At 46.3% G+C, this 17,116-nt stretch overlaps 1 protein-coding gene across 1 annotated transcript in view; it reads right to left on the bottom strand.

Moving 5' to 3' along the window:
• Positions 1 to 17,116, bottom strand: part of LOC126199459 (uncharacterized) — a 1,573,541-nt gene that overhangs the window by 277,150 nt on the left and 1,279,275 nt on the right. Inside the window, exon 8 of the mRNA XM_049936380.1 lies at positions 14,733 to 14,904. Coding sequence (XP_049792337.1) covers positions 14,901 to 14,904 — 4 coding nt within the window. The 3' untranslated portion in view covers positions 14,733 to 14,900. The remainder of the gene's footprint in view (positions 1 to 14,732; positions 14,905 to 17,116) is intronic.

Here is a 17,116-nt window from a genome sequence, read left to right as displayed (position 1 = left end):
GAGTACGTTCAGTCCTCGATTCCTAAAACAAACCACTTATGAAAACTAACTCTCTCTCTCTCTTTCTCATTCACTCTCTGTCTCTCTCTCTCTGATTGCTCTGGAATCTTTGACAGATACATAACACAAAACTCGACAAGTATAAAGATGCAAGTGATGATCTTTTATCATCCTCACAGCTAAAGGCCGACGCGATATTATTTGCCTTAACTGCAGATTATTTCGATTGAGCGATCTTCCGGACTCTTTTCAAAACTGGTTCCAATGGCTCTAAGCACTATGGGACTTAACATCTGAAGTCATCAGTCCCCTAGACTTAGAATTACTAAAGCCTAACTAACCTAAGGACATCACAAACATCCATGCCCGAGGTAGGATTCGAACCTGCAACCGTAGCAGCCGCGTGGTTCCGAAATGAAGCGCCTAGAACCGCACGACCAAGGACACTTTTCGGACGAATTTGTAATAATATTTTGATTGTTACACCATGTTATCATGAAGTATTTTTCGGGTCATGTTAATTAGGCCATCCTGTAAGTAGCTGGATGCTTACGTTGTGATACTTAAGACACCTATTAGCGTACGCTCCAGAGAAGCTATGCGCGACATCTGTACCTGAAATACTAGACATGTAGACTATACGCAAAGTATTTGTAAAGATGCGCAACTTTTTTTTTAGGACGCCGTAGACTAGTGAATAATGACAATGCAGCATGGTGTACATCTGTGATGTCTTTGGATGTCTTTCAAAAGCGAGACTGCCCTCTTTCAATGGGTTTTGCATTTATATTTTATTCAGTAATACATTATAGCAATGTCAATTTCTACCCTTCGCCGGCCGGAGTGTCCGTTCTAGGGGCTACAGTCTGGAACCGCGCGACCGCTACGGTCGCAGGTTCGAATCCTGCCTCGGGCATGGATGTGTGTGATGTCCTAAGGTTAGTTAGGTTTAAGGGGACTGATGACCTTAGAAGTTAACTCCCATAGTGCTCAGAGCCATTTGAAACATTTTTTGAATTTCTACGCTTCGCTACATGTCCTATGTATTGAGTCTTTCTTTGTTTTATAAGATGTGGCAGCTACTTCTGCCTTTTCATTCGATGAAGGGCCTCGTAATCTGATACTTTTAGTATTCAGGGCATGCGAATGAGACGCTGATACAAACATATACTGGTACATCATTCCATCACTCTTCATCTCTACGGCAGAGTTCATCAATTGTTTCGGCTGGCGCGCCAGTCTCCAGACAACCACTGGCCACATGTTTTCAGTGCCTGCGAGATATGTTCAAAATGGTTCAAATGGCTCTGAGCACTATGGGACTCAACTGCTGTGGTCATCAGTCCCCTAGAACTTAGACCTACTTAAACCTAACTAACCTAAGGACATCACACACATCCATGCCCGAGGCAGGATTCGAACCTGCGACCGGAGAGATATGTCTCTAAGCTGGTCGTAGGTTGTGTTCAAAAAATGAACAGCATAGAGACGGAAGTGATGACACTTTCTGTAGGACCTGACTATCATTTTGCAAGGCAGTGCTCAAGGACGTACAGTGCAAGCTGTCACTGATTTGTTTGGCTGATGGGGCTCGTAAGTGCTACACCACCTACTGCACTCCCCTGACTTAAGCCCTCGTGAGTTCAACTCGATTTCTAAACTGAAGGATACACTTCACAGCATTCGCTTCGGGACTGCTACAAATTCGTCTGACAGTAGACCGCGCCGCTCGAACTGTCAACACAACTGGCACTGCTGAGAGTATCCTACAACTTCCACAGCGCAGGCAACGGGTTATACACAATGCTGGTGACTACTTTGTAGGTTAGTAAAACTTAGAAACACGTATCTATTTTGTACGAGCTGCCACTATTAAAGTTCCAACCCTCGTATCTAATAGAAGATTCCTCTCTTCATCTCTCATATTGGTAAAACTTGTCTGGGTATTGCAGTAACTCAGGAAAAAGTGTACAGTTCTCGACAGATAAAGCTCAAGCTCATACACACGGCGTCTTTTTAATGGCAAAAGTCGCAATGCAGTATTATTCTCCAAACACAGAGACATCGAGGCAACTATGCCTCTCCCGGAGGTTAAAATACCGGGTGATAAAAAAGTCAGTATATATTTGAAAACTTAATAAACCAGGGAATAATGTAGATAGAGAGGTAAACATTGACACACATGCTTGGAATGACATGGGGCTTTATTGCAACCAAAGAAAAAAAACAAAGTTCACAAAATGTCCGACAGATGGCGCTGGACAGCAAAACGTCAGTGACTGAGCATGACAATCGTGTATTAAAGGAGCTGTAATGAGAGAGAGAATCAGATGCGCCAGCAGTCGCAGCATGTTGACTTTACCTGAAAAGGCGCTTTTAGTGAAGCTGTATTATCAGAATGCGGAATGTGCTAGTTCAGTGTTATCCTATCGCCATAGGAAGGGAATTCGAACGGGTAAAGGTCCGTTGACAAATGCAGCTGTGGCGAGAATGATTTCGAAGTTCGAAGCCAGGGGTTGTTTAGACGATAGACCCCGTAGTGGCCGACCGAGCACAAGGCGTAGTGCTGCTGAGACAGTTCAGGAAGAAATGGAGACTGTAGCGGGTTCGTCTGTGCACGGCGAAGTCAGCGTTCGTGCAGTCGCACGTCGCACCGGCATTCCATACACTACTGTTTGGTTGCCACTGAGGCGTACCATCCGATGCTATCCGTACAAAATCCATCGGCATCATGAACTGTTACCTGGCGATTTAGTGAAGCCGAGGGTATTTGCGGTGTGGGCGTTTCAAAAGATGGCGGAAGATGACGATTGGTGTGGACCGACGAAGCTCATTTCGCGCTCCGAGGGTCTGTCAACGCCCACAATTGCAGAATTTGGGCTACCGAACATCCGGGGAAACTCCATTGCACGACGAGAAAGTCACGGTATGGGTTGGATTTATCACATCTACCGTTATCGGGCCTTTTTTCTTCGAGGAAATGCGTGATCCTGGTTTTGTAACTGCTACCGTGACGGGTGAGAGGTACGCCGATATGTTACAGAATCGCATCACCCCCAGCCTGTCTGATAAACACCTGCTGGAACGTACGATGTTTATGCAGGATGGCGCTCCACCCCATATTGCTAGACGCCTGAAAGATCTCTTGCGGGCGTCGTTTGGTGATGATCGTGTGCTCAGCCGCCACTTTAGTCATGCTTGGCCTCCCACGTCCCCAGACCTGAGTCCGTGCGATTGTTGGCTTTGGGGTTACCTGAAGTCGCAAGTGTATCGTGATCGACCGACATCTCTAGGGATGCTGAAAGACAAAATCCGACGCCAATGCCTCAAGGTAACTCCGGACATGCTTTACAGTGCTGTTCACAACATTATTCCTCGGCTACAGCTATTGTTGAGGAATGATGGTGGACATATTGAGCATTTCCTGTAAAGAATATCATCTTTGCTTTGTATTACTTTGTTATGCTAATTATTGCTATTCCGATCAGATGAAGCGCCATCTGTCGGACATTTTTTGAACTTTTGTGTTTTTTTGGTTCTAATGAAACCTCATGTCATTCCAAGCATATGTGTGAATTTGTACCTCTCTATCAACATTATTCCGTGATTTATTCGGTTTTCAAATTTATATTGACTTTGATCACCAGGTAGAATCTAACCTCCTTGATAGAATAGATTCTAACCAAAACTAGCCCAGATTCCTTGGTCTCGCCGAAGACTGACGAAGGAGATCGGACGCACTGTGAAAAAGCTGTCGGTAAATGTTATCGAGCGACCTCTGGCGATGGAGTCTGGCGATAGTTGTCGGTGCCACTGTGAACGCAGCCTTAGAGAGACGCGACCTGAGGGTGACCAATTTCTTTTTGTCTGGTGTGCTTGTGTAAGAAAGAATGCTAACCTACCAGTCAGAAATGAAGAGTCAGTATTGCTATGATGGGTTCACAACTGGTTTTTCCACGTTCGTGTGACAAAGTGTTTCATCTACGCCTACATCTACACCCATACTTTGCAAGGCACCTGACGGTGTGTGGCGGAGGGTACCTTGAGTACCTATATCGGTTCTCGCTTCTATTCCAGTCTCGTATTGTTCGTGGAAAGACGGATTGTCGGTATGCCTCTGTGTGGGCTCTAATCTCTCTGATTTTATCCTTATGGTCTCTTCGCGAGATATACGTAGGAGGGAGCAATATACTGCTTGACTCCTCGGTGAAGGTATGTTCTCGAAACTTCAACAAAAGCCCACACTGCTGAGCAGTATTCAAGCAGTGGGCGAACAAGTGTACTGTAACCTACTTCCATTGTTTTCGGATTGCATTTCCTTAGGATTCTTCCAATGAATCTCAAACTGGCATCTGCTTTACCGACGATCAACTTTATATGATCATTCCATTTTAAATCACTTCTAATGCGTACTCCCAGATAATTTATGGAATTAACTGCTTCCTGTTACTGACCTGCTATATTGTAGCTAAATGATAAGGGATCTTTCTTTCTATGTATTCGCAGCACATTATACTTGTCTACATTGAGATTCAATTGCCATTCCTTGCACCATGCGTCAATTCGTTGCAGATCCTTCAGATTTCAGTACAATTTTCCATTGTTACAACCTCTCGATACACCACAGCATCATCTGCAAAAAGCCTCAGTGAACTTCCAATGTCATCCACAAGGTCATTCATGTATATTGTGAATAGCAACGGTCCTACGACACTCCCCTGCGGCACACCTGAAATCACTCTTACTTCGGAAGACTTCTCTCCATTGAGAATGACATGCTGCGTTCTGTTATCTAGGAACTCTTCAATCCAATCACACAATTGATCTGATAGTCCATATGCTCTTACTTTGTTCATTAAACGACTGTGGGGAACTGTATCGAACGCCTTGCGGAAGTCAAGAAACACGCCATCTACCTGGGAACCCGTGTCTATGGCCCTCTGAGTCTCGTGGACTGCCCGCATCTCGTGGTCGTGCGGTAGCGTTCTCGCTTCCCACGCCCGGGTTCCCGGGTTCGATTCCCGGCGGGGTCAGGGATTTTCTCTGCCTCGTGATGGCTGGGTGTTGTGTGCTGTCCTTAGGTTAGTTAGGTTTAAGTAGTTCTAAGTTCTAGGGGACTTGTGACCACAGCAGTTGAGTCCCATAGTGCTCAGAGCCATTTGAGTCTCGTGGACTAATAGCGCGAGCTGGGTTTCACACGATCGTCTTTTTCGAAAACCATGCTGATTCCTACAGAGTAGATTTATAGTCTCCAGAAAAGTCATTATACTCGGACATAATACGTATTCCAAAATTCTACAACTGATCGACGTTAGAGATATAGGTCTATAGTTCTGCACATCTGTTGGACGTCCCTTCCTGAAAACTGGGATGACCTGTGCTCTTTTCCAGTCCTTTGGAACGCTACGCTCTTCTAGAGACCTACGGTACACCGCTGCAAGTAGGGGGGCAAGTTCCTTCGCGTACTCTGTGTAAAATCGAACTGGTATCCCATCAGGTCCAGCGGCCTTTCCTCTTTTGAGCGATTTTGTTTCTCTATCCCTCTGTCGTCTATTTCGATATCTACCATTTTGTCATCTGTGCGACAATCTAGAGAAGTAACTACAGTTCAGTCTTCCTCTGTGAAACAGCTTTGGAAAAAGACATTTAGTATTTCGGCCTTTAGTCTGTCATCCTCTGTTTCAGTACCGTTTTGGTCACAGAGTGTCTGGACATTTTGTTTTGATCCACGTACCGCTTTGACATAAGACCAAAATTTCTTAGGATTTTCTGCCAAGTCTGCTAGCAGGGCGAGGAAGGCAAACCAAGGGAAACACTGGTCGTTGCCGAGGCTGGCGACTTCCGCGTGGTGATGCGGGGTCTCGCAGCGCGCGGCGCGTCGCATACAGGCCGACATTTGGTTGTAGGCCGGGTTGCTTTGCCAGTTCCGGCGTCGGGCTGGAAAACGCACGGCGCGACGTAGCGCTAAGTGGAGCATAAACAGCCGTCTGCGGGTGCCAATACCACGGGGCGGCGCGATATTGCGGGGGCGGACGACGCTTTGTGGCGGCGGCAGCGGCGATAAGCCGGCGGCAATATACACGGCTGCCGGCGCCGTAAAGCGTCGTGCGCCCCCGGAAATATCGGCCGGCTTATCAGGGTACACACGCTGAAATCAAGCCGGACCTCCCGCTTGTGAGGCCGTCACGTACCTGCCTTTCTGCCGCGGCGCAGGCGGCTACGAAGGCTCAAACTGCCGACAACAGTAGCAATACAGAGCTGCGCGAAACACTGCTTATATCCCACATTTATTTAGTTCATTTCTACGCACAGATGGGCCCAAAAACACGTATACATTCTTTTGAGACTTAATACACTACTGGCCATTAAAATTGCTACACCACGACGAGGACGTGCTCCATACGCGAAATTTAACCGACAGGAAAGAGATGCTGTGATATGCAAATGATTAGCTTTTCAGAGCATTCACACAAGGGTGGCGCCGGTGGCGACACCTACAACGTGCTGACATGAGGAACGTTTGCGACCGATTTCTCATACACAAACAGCAGTTGACCGGCGCTGCCTGGTGAAACGTTGTTGTGATGCCTCGTGTAAGGAGGAGAAATGGGTACCATCACGTTTCCGACTTTGATAAAGGTTGGATTGTAGCCTATCGCGATTGCGTTTATCGTATCGCGACATTGCTGCTAGCGTTGGTCTAGATCCAAAGACTGTTAGCAGAATATGGAATCGGTGGGTTCAGGAGGGTAATAGGGAACGCTGTGCTGGATCCCAACGGCCTCGTATCACTAGCAATCGAGATGACAGGCATCTTATCCGCATGGCTGTAACGGATCGTGCAGCCACGTCTCGCTCCCTGAGTCAACAGATTGGGACGTTTGCAAGACAACAACCATCTGCACGAACAGTTCGACGACGTTTGTAGCAGCATGGACTATCAGCTCGGAGACCATGGCTGCGGTTACCCTTGACGCTGTATCACAGAGATGAGCGCCTGCGATGGTGTACTCGACGACGAACCTGGGTGCACGAATGGCAAAACGTCATTTTTTCGGATGAACCCAGGTTCTGTTTACAGCATCATGATGGTCGCATCCGTTTTTGGCGACATCGCGGTGAACGCACATTGGAAGCGTGCACTCGTCATCGCCATACTGGCGTATCACCCGGCGTGATGGTATGGGGTGCCATTAGAGATGGGCAAAACTGTTCTTTTCAGAGATTGGATCAGAACTGTTCACTCCCTGAAATGAATTAGCTCTTTTTCATGACTCACCACTCATTTACAATAGAAAATAAATGGAAGGCACATTTCCCTTTAAAGTTGGTTTATTCCAGTACTATACCTGTATTTTGATCTTATTTGATCCTATTTTGAAGTAACACAGATAATGAGTAAGAATTTTGTATTGTTTATTGAAATTTCCACGATATGACAAAGTTTTTGATTATTGATTTATTTTGCAATATCGTGGTTTTTTGGGTGATCGGAAAATGTTGTAACTTGAGATTTACATTAACAATATATTTGGCTATAATGTATTAAAATTTCATTAACCTCATACAAATACATCGCAAGCCATATATTTTTAAAGTGAACGTTTCCTTCCGAAGACGCCTAAAATCGCAAAATCCGTACCAGAATAAGAAAAAAACAAAAAATAAATTTGACTGTAAAACGAAAGTGCTGCATATAGCCTTACGCAGAATAAAACAAGGAAAATATTGGTGTATCACATTTTGTGATACATTTATCGGTTCGCTCGTAATTAAAGCGTAAATTCGAGTGTCCATAATAAAAATCCTATGGTAAGAGGAGTCATCAGGAACCTAATCTAATCAGTTTAAACAAATAAAAATAAAATAAAAACGATTGATGTATACATAACATAATAATGTAATATACATAGCGGTATTACTACGAAGAACAATATCCAGTGGGGACGAACTCCGATGCAGAGGCGCTGAGTCGAGCAGGTCGAGCCGCGAGCTGTATTACTGCATGAGCTGAGACCGCGGAGACCAGAGTGACACCTGAGTCGCTTTGCTCAACGCTCTGGCTAGAGTCGAGACGGTGGGGTGAGCGTTGAGTGGGCGAGTTCCGAGGGTGGGGGGAGCGGTGAACTCACCCGCTCCGAGACAAATCGTCCGTTCCCTTGCGAGCAGGTTTTTGCAAGTAGTTCCTATGTTATCCGCTAGGTGGCTCTCTGTCCTGTTGCTCGCATCAACTGCCCAGAGGGCAGGACGTGCGACTGAAGCGATCGCCGACAGAGTGCGATGCGAAGTTAAGCTGCGCCAGACACTGCACAAGGCAGACGACGCACAGAGACGGCACGGCATACGTGAAACACAAAATCCAATGGGGCACTGCACAATGCAGGCAGCCAAGGTAGAAGCAGGGCAGAGGCCGGCGCTGGCTGTGTTGTGTGGCGTGCACTGTGCTCTGATCAGCAGAGGCGCTGCTGATATGCTCCGTCTCTCTCTCTCTCTCTCTCTCTCTCTCTCTCTCTCTCTCTCTCTCTCTCTGCCATGGGAAACGTTTGGAGCTACCGTTCTTTTTTTCTGAATCACTGATTGTTCACTCCTTTGAAAGATTCAACTCTATGAATTAGTTCAAGAGCGGATCCCCCATCTCTAGGTGCCATTGGTTACACGTCTCGGTCACCTCTTGTTCGCATTGACGGCACTTTGAACAGTGGACGCTACATTTCAAATGTGTTACGACCCGTGGCTCTACCCTTCATTCGATCCCTGAGAAACCCTACATTTCAGCAGGTTAATGCACGACCGCATGTTGCAGGTCCTGTACGGGCCTTTCTGGATACAGAAAATGTTCGACTGCTGCCCTGACCAGCACATTCTCCAGATCTCTCACCAATTGAAAATATCTGGTCAATTGTGGCCGAGAAACTGGCTCGTCACAATACGCCAGTCACTACTCTTGATGAATTGTGGTATCGGGTTGAAGAAATACCATAGAAACATGTATCATATAACAAACGTACGGCACTTATCGTGAAACATAGTTGTGATTTTACAGCTTGATAAGCAACATTCTTTTCACATATTAAAAAAAATAATAATCGGATTTCGAACACGAGGCAACCCTAGCCACTGTGCCACCATATCGTCTGATATTATCGCTAGTTAAAAGGCATCTCACTCACTTTTTCTCAGAAACGGTCTGTATTTATGGATAAGCCGAGGCACGCGTTAGGTTATTTTGACTCCTCTTCCATTCAGCCAAGTTTCTGGGAGTTCGGGTTATGGCACTTGCCATGTTCTCGTCTTTAGTATTTCCGTGGTGACGATTGAAACTTTACGACTATCCCTCGTAATTATGTTCTCGTATCTGGCGCACCTAGGCCCTTCATCTATTACTAATTTGCCAATACTGTACGCAAGTACAATTATTTAATATATGTAATTTAAACGTTAACTTGAGCAAATTCTATCACTACAAAATCGCTGTCCAGTGTGTGGCCTTAACCTCAATCAAATCCAACATCACTGTATTTATTCAGAAACACTTTTTTTAACACGTATATTAGAAAGAATACTTTTGGGAAAGAAAAGCAAGAAAATTGTAGCGTAACCGCTGAAGGTATGAAAACATGAAGAGGAAAGCACATGCCTGAGAAGTTTACTGACTGTATTGGTATTTGTAGGTGTTAAAAGTGTTGTGACGGCGCAGGTGAGTGCCTGCTATGCTCCTTCAGTGACAGAGAAGACGGTGGCAGGCAGCTGGTGCTCCTCCAGCGCATTGTGCGCCCGCCGAGTGATTGGCTGCTCGCGCAATTACTGCAGAACCTGCCGCCATTGTCTCTGCCTGGAGAATACGCGACCGCACAATTACCTGGCAGCACACGGCGCACTAAACACTATGAGCGACCCTCCTCCGCGAGGCACAGGTAGGCTGTATCACTTGAGACAAAACTCACTTTGTTGTTCGTAAAAGACCACGCAATTACTAAGTGCCTCACAAACGCACCTCTCTGTCGGTGTTGTGGTGTGGCAAGTAAGAAGGCGGTTGCATGAAGCATTCCGCGCGGAGACCGACGGAGAATAATTTGTGGCAGCGCTGATGTCCTCTCTGTCTGACTAGGAGAAGGCAGGTGCCATATAACCCGATTTCCCAGAAACTTCGCTCAGTGGAAGAGGAACCAAAATAAGCGGACAGCTGTCTCGGCTTATGCGTAGATCTCGGCCGTTTCTCAGAAAAAGATAAAGTTTTCTAGGAACTTTATGTGCTTTTTAGCGAGTGTATGAGTAGTTCAACCGAAGCGGTGGCACAGTGGCTAGCGTTGCGACTTCACACTTTTGCACCCCTGTGCTTGAAGCCCGATCAGTTTTTTTTTTTATTTTTTATTTTAGTTTTCATTTGTCTAACCACGTCCATAGAAGATCACTACGTGAATGTTTTCCAGTGTATACGGAAATTGTATACATGAAAGATAATACATGAATGGAAAAATATTTTAAATTATTTTCGGTGAAATTTCTGTCGTGTACCTTGATTCGTAATCAGTTGCAATCGCCAGCTTTCGGGAAATTGATGCGTTATGCATGGTTTGTCGCGAAATTATTGCCAAACCGCGAAGTTGTCAGCAATGTTGACGAGGTCTCTTTGCGAGATTCGTGTGAGGAAATGTCGCTGTGGCAAAACGGTCTTAGTGCGATGCTCCTGGTGTTCGGAATGCATATGTTTCGAATGTTTCTACGATCAGTATCACCCATAGAATTGCACGAAATCTTCCTGAAGAAAACAGCATAAGAATAACCTGTACGTATTAAGATCTGATATAAGAATGAAGTATAAGAATCTTCTTCTTCTTTATCGTCGCCTTGTCCCACGTCACGTAGGGTCGGCGTTGCTCTTCTGGATCCTTCTCCTCCACAGTACTCTATCCATTGCCTCTTCCTTCTTCCACCCTTTCTACCTTAGGTCCCCGGATATCTTCTCCTTCAACCTCATCTTGGGTCTTCTTCTCCTCGCTCCTTCAATCTTTATATCTTCAACTCTGTTTCCGATATACTCTTCGCCTTTTCTCTGTAAGTGTCCGTACCACCTTAGTCCGCTCTCTTATATCTTTTTCCCCATGGGTCCCACTTTCGCAGCTCCTCTAACAATCTCATTTCTAATCCTGTCCTTCCTTGTTACCTCACACATCCACCTCAGCATCCTCAGAGGGAGGGAGGGAGCGAACAAACTTCGCACAGCTCGGCGTAAGATGCCGATGATGACTGATGCTTCCTTGCCTAATCTCAGAAACAAATGAAGTATAAGAATATGAGAATTTCAAAAGATTGTAACCCCTAAAAATGCCATAACAGAAATATAATAAATAATAAATGTATGACAGTTATTGTGAAAAGCAGCTGGAATTTTACAATTAATATAACGCCCTTGTATCTCCTAATTCGATAAGAAACATTTGTGTAGTAATCTTCTACAGAAACAGGCAGATAATTGCAAAAAATAAAATAGAATAATATAAATACACCTAACGGGTTTCGACGCAAGACGCAAAAGTGAGAGGCCGTGACGCTAGCCACTATGTCATCGGTTTGGCTGCGCTAACAGCGCGCTGGAAGAAATCTGTGGTACGTCCAAAACTTTGACGGTCGTTTTCTCAGGAACGGTCGAGTATCTACGGATAAGCTGACATGTGTGTTCGCTCATTTTAACCCCTCTTCCACGTAGTGAAATTACTGGGAAACCTGGTTATGGCACTTGCCGTGTCCTCCTCGTGAGTACCTAGAGCCCTGCAAGAGCGTGGACCATCCGAGCGGTCTCTATGTGACTGCGGCGTGCGAGAGACAGACAGACAGAGAGAGAGAGAGAGAGAGAGAGAGAGAGAGAGAGAGCGAAGAAACTTCGCATAGCTCGGCGTAAGATGCCGATGATACTCCCTCACCTAATCTCAGCCCGCCGCTGTGGCCGAGCGGTTCTAGGCGCTTCAGTCCGGAACCGAGCTCCTGCTATGATCGCAGGTTCGAATCCTGCCTCGGGCATGGATGTGTGTGATGTCGTTAGGTGTAAGTAGTTCTAAGTCTAGGGGACTGATGACCTCAGATGTTAAGTCGCATAGTTCTTAGAGCCTTTGGACTATTTGAACCTAATTTCAAATGAACGCTGTCCATGGCCACGCAAATGTCACACACTCGAGCTGACTTGCACAGTAGGCTGCATATTTTCAATGTGTAAACGAACGATGCGCTTCTCTTTGAACTGCACGTTGCGCCTACTTCCTCATTCCAGTCAGTGAAGTTACCATTACGAATTGGAACGAGTCCTATCATTTCATTTTGCTCAATTTACTCACGACGGGAGGACGGAGAAGGAATGCCGCCGTGCTCCTTCGAAGGAACCATCCCGGCATTTTCCTTAAGCTATTTAGGGAAATCAAACAAAATCTAAATCAGAATGGCCGGAGGCGACTTTGAACCGTTGTCCTCCCGAATGCGAGTACCAAGCGAAGGGAATAGAGATAATCTCTAATATTAGTAAGAAGTCATCTACGACATATGTTACACTTTCTAGAAGGTTTCTGAGCAAATATGTAGGTGCTCACGTGGTTTTGAGTCCAAATATATCTCCCTAAAGGTTCTTTTCTGGATTTTAGAAGAGACATTGTAAATTAAATTATTAGCTTATAACTGAATGCCAACTGCTCTCCAGACAGCCTCCTCTTGCAATGTTTCACTTGGTGGTTGCAAAGAACCAGAAGACAACGTGATACATTCGTTTTTGACGTCCGAGAGACCTGTTGCATTCTGTACGCCCGTACTCGTCACAGCTACCTGTTGCTTTGTGCGAAAACCGAGGTTACAAGCAACTCGTATTCGCAGTGTTTGGTGGGCGGACGAATTATTTTGTATTAAAAACTATATTCATTAAGGGTTCCACATGGAAATCATTATGTTAACAGACCCTGTTTTTCAAATTGTTCGAAAGCTCGATTAAGGTGCTCAAACGGGGAAAGCAGGAGATACGTTTCTATGAAACAAACTGTAGATAACGTTTCGATGTAATCTGTCTGCACGTGACGGTCAAGTGCAACATTACAGGCGGATGCGACGAAAAAATCCTGCCTGCGGTCATTACAAGCAGGAAAGACACGACGGCGAGACCAAGTTGGTGCGGCTTTGTTCCACAGCTGGATGCACCTACACCATTACTCGGCAGTGCGCACCTACGCGCTTGGCAGTGGATATACACACTACTGGCCATTAAAATTGCTATACCAATTAGAAATACAGATGATAAACGGGTATTCATTGCACAAACTGACATGTGAATACATTTTCACGCAATTTGGGTGCATAGATCCCGAGAAACCAGTACCTACAACAACCACCTCTGGCCGTAATAACGGACTTGATACACCTGGGCATTGAGTCAAACAGAGCTTGGACGGCGTGTACAGGTACTGCTGCCCATGCAGCTTCAACACGATACCACAGTTCATCAAGAGTGGTGACTGGCGTATTGTGACGAGCCAGTTGCTCGGCCACCATTGACCAGACGTTTGCAGTAGGTGAGAGATCTGGAGAATGTGCTGGTCAGGGCAGCAGTCGAACATTTTCTGTATCCAGAAAGGCCAGTACAGGACCTGCAACATGCGGCAATGCATTATCCTGCTGAAATGTAGGGTTTCGCAGGGATCGAGTGAAGGGTAGAGCCACGGGTCGTAAAACATCTGAAATGTGACGTCCACTGTTCAAAGTGCTGTCAATATGAGCAAGAGGTGGCCGAGACGTGTAACCAATGGCACCCCATACCATCACGCAGGGTGATACGCCAGTATGGCGATGACGAATACACGCTTCCAATGTGCGTTCACCGCGATGTCGCCCAACACGGATGCGACCATCGTGATGCTGTAAACAGAACCTGGATTCATCCGAAAAAATGACGTTTTGCCATTCGTGCACCCAGGTTCGTCGTTGAGTACACCATCGCAGGCGCTCCTGTCTGTGATGCAGCGTCAAGGGTAACCGCAGCCATGGTCTCCGAGCTGATAGTCCATGCTGCTGCGAACGTCGTCGAACTGTTCGTGCAGATGGTTGTTGTCTTGCTAACGTTGCCATCTGCTGACTCAGGGATCGAGACGTGGCTGCACGATCCGCTACAGGCGTGCGTATAAGATGCCTGTAATCTCGACTACTATTGATACGCGACCGTTGGGATCCAGCACGGCGTTCCGTATTACCCTCCTGAACCCACCGATTCCATATTCTGCTAACAGTCATTGGATCTCGACCAACGCGAGCAGCAATGTCGCGATACGATAAACCGCAATCGAGGTAGGCTACAATCCGACCTTTATCAAAGTCGGAAACATGTTGTACGCATTTCTGCTCCTTACACGAGGCATCACAACAACGTTTCACCAGGTAACGCCGGTCAACTGCTGTTTGTGTATGAGAAATCGGTTGGAAACTTTCCTCATGTCAGCAAGTTGTAGGTGTGGCCACCGGCGCCTACGTTGTGTGAATGCTCTGAAAAGTTACTCATTTGCATGTCACAGCATCTTCTTCCTGTCGCTCAAATTTCGCGTCTGTTGCACGTCATCTTCGTGGTGTAGCAATGGCCCGTAGTGTAGACACCCAGACGAAGACAGTGGGTGAAACGTCGGTCCTCCATTTCGCAGCGTGACACCGTGTACATGACCAGAGGAATCGTACGCAGGAAGGAGTGTGAGGGAACTGAAGAGGGTACTCACCGAGAAAGATGTCGTCGTCGTCGGAGACGGCGGTGAAGGCGGCCATGCCCTGGCAGAAGGCGAGCAGAGTGAAGTAGGGGCTGCGCGTGTCGGCCAGGCTCAGGTGCAGGCTCAGGCTGAGGGGCGATGCTCGGCTCGAGAACTCGCCGCACAACATCCCGCTACGGCTCACCTGCAACACACAACAGCATACTACGCTGTAGCAGCGTACAAGGCACAAGGAGCTTTAATTTATAGCGTGGGCAGAGTAAAGCTGGCGCTGAAAAGTGTTTCATGCACCTAAATGTAGGCAACACAACATACCCCAACAGCCCCTGGAGCGGAAGCGGATCATGTACGTTGATTTGCCTATCTTAACGTACATGATATTGAGCCGTAATGCGCATTTCCTGGCACACCAGGTCTTTGGACGATTATCGATTACCCGGCTGTACTACGATCTTTTCCCCTGTTGTGATGTGGTGGCGGGTATTTGCGGTAGTGTAGTTGGTCGTGGGACTCGGTACGAGGCGCTAGGACGTGCTTCAGGGGACGAAGGAGCAAAACACGCGGGCTCGGCCAGCGGTGGCCCCGCCGGTCTTCCTTGCAGGGCGGTCGCGAGTTTGTGGTGGACCTGCCTGATGTCAACTCCGGGCGCTGCTCGTCGCATTGCTTTGGTATTTGTTTTCTCGGACAGACCATTTTCTCGAGACCATCTCGAACAACGCTACCCATCAGATGTGTAAGTGGTTTTGGTGCCTTCGTTTCGTGGAACTATTTGCGTTGTAGCTACTGTCACTTGTTGGTTGGTTGGTTGCCCTAATGTATGTGTTGTTGAAGTAAGAGCAGCCGGTAAGGTGTGTGATCGCAAGGAGACCAGCGGTGACTACTTCTTTTAAGGAAATCAGCGTCCCCAAAAGATGTAGCAACTGTAAGCTACTGAACATATTAGGTCATAGTCTAGTTCTAATTTTCTGCATACCAATCTTACATTATTGGCGGTAAATTGCAGACCTATGCAAGGAAATTAAGGTACACAAAACCTAGTTTGTGCTGAAGTTGTGCATTTGAATAACGTAATATTATCTTGAAATTATTTCCACTTCATCTTTGTACACATTGTTGGCCTTAATGATACGTGCAAATATTCTTTCCGTAACTATGAGAGTGTAAAAATCTGATATTTTAGTCGTCTTATCGAAAGCACGTTTTGGTTTTTTAAGTTATATTATTATTTATTGGTTCTTAACTTACATTAATTGATGTTTACTTGGCGTTTGCCGTGTTTTCTGCGGTCTGTTGTGTTCCAGTTTTTCTGCGAGTAGGGGTATGTGGGAGCGGCGCCACGTTCTGCTTCGGTACACAGAAGCTGTGACGTGTCGTCTAATGGGAAGTGACTCGCGGTTGCGCCCCGGCGTTTAGGTGTTGTTTTGGACGGCTGGTCTGCTGTTTCCGGCATTTTAAGTTAAGTCACCTTTTGCCCAGGGCAGCCTGCCGTACTGCCCATTTGATAAAAATTTAACATCTCGCATGTATTAAAAAAATTAAATTTGGTAGTCAATGAATTATATTAAGTGTAACATATTGTGCTGGTTGCGATATTGCTCAAAACATTTTTGTCCGAGCCACCCTCTTAAATTACTTCAGAGTTATTGTTCATTAAGCAATTCTAATTTGCTGCTTGCTTGAGAAGGAAGCCAGTGGTCGTTTTGGAGATTGTTTTAAGACGGCCACGTGTTGATTGTATGTTAGCTGTTTTTATAAATGTGGTCTTGAATAAATTATTGATCTACTAGTTGTGTTTAAGGAGTGATATTATAGGGACCTTGATCGTCCGTGCTAATCCCGACTTCCTAAATCACAGATATGTTACACTGAAGAGCCGAAGAAACTGGTAAACCTGCCTAATATCGTGTAGAGCCTCCGCCAGCACACAAACGTGCCGCAACACGATGTGGCATAGACTCAAAAAAATGGTTCAAATGGCTCTGAGCACTATGGGACTTGACTTCTGAGGTCATCAGTCCCCTAGAACTTAGAACTACTTAAACCTAACTAACCTAAAGACATCACACACAGCCATGCTCGAGGCCGGATTCGAACCTGCGACCGTAGCGGTCACGCGGTTCCAGACTGTAGCGCCTAGAACCGCTCGCTTCCCCCCCCCCCCCCCCAAGCCGGCAGCATAGAGTCGACTAATGTCTGAAGTAGTGCTGGAGGGAACTGACACCATGAATCCTGCAGTGCTGTCCATAAATCCGTAAGAGTACGAGGGGGTGCACATCTCTTCTGAACAGCACGTTGCAAGGCATCCCAAATATGCTCAATAATGTTCACGTCTGGGGAGTTTGGCGGCCAGCGCAAATGTTTAAAATCAGGAGAGTGTTCCTGAAACCACTCTGTAG

Source organism: Schistocerca nitens, chromosome 8, assembly GCF_023898315.1.
Source record: "Schistocerca nitens isolate TAMUIC-IGC-003100 chromosome 8, iqSchNite1.1, whole genome shotgun sequence".
Lineage (NCBI taxonomy): Eukaryota > Metazoa > Arthropoda > Insecta > Orthoptera > Acrididae > Schistocerca > Schistocerca nitens.
This window is presented reverse-complemented; position numbering and strand designations above follow the sequence as displayed.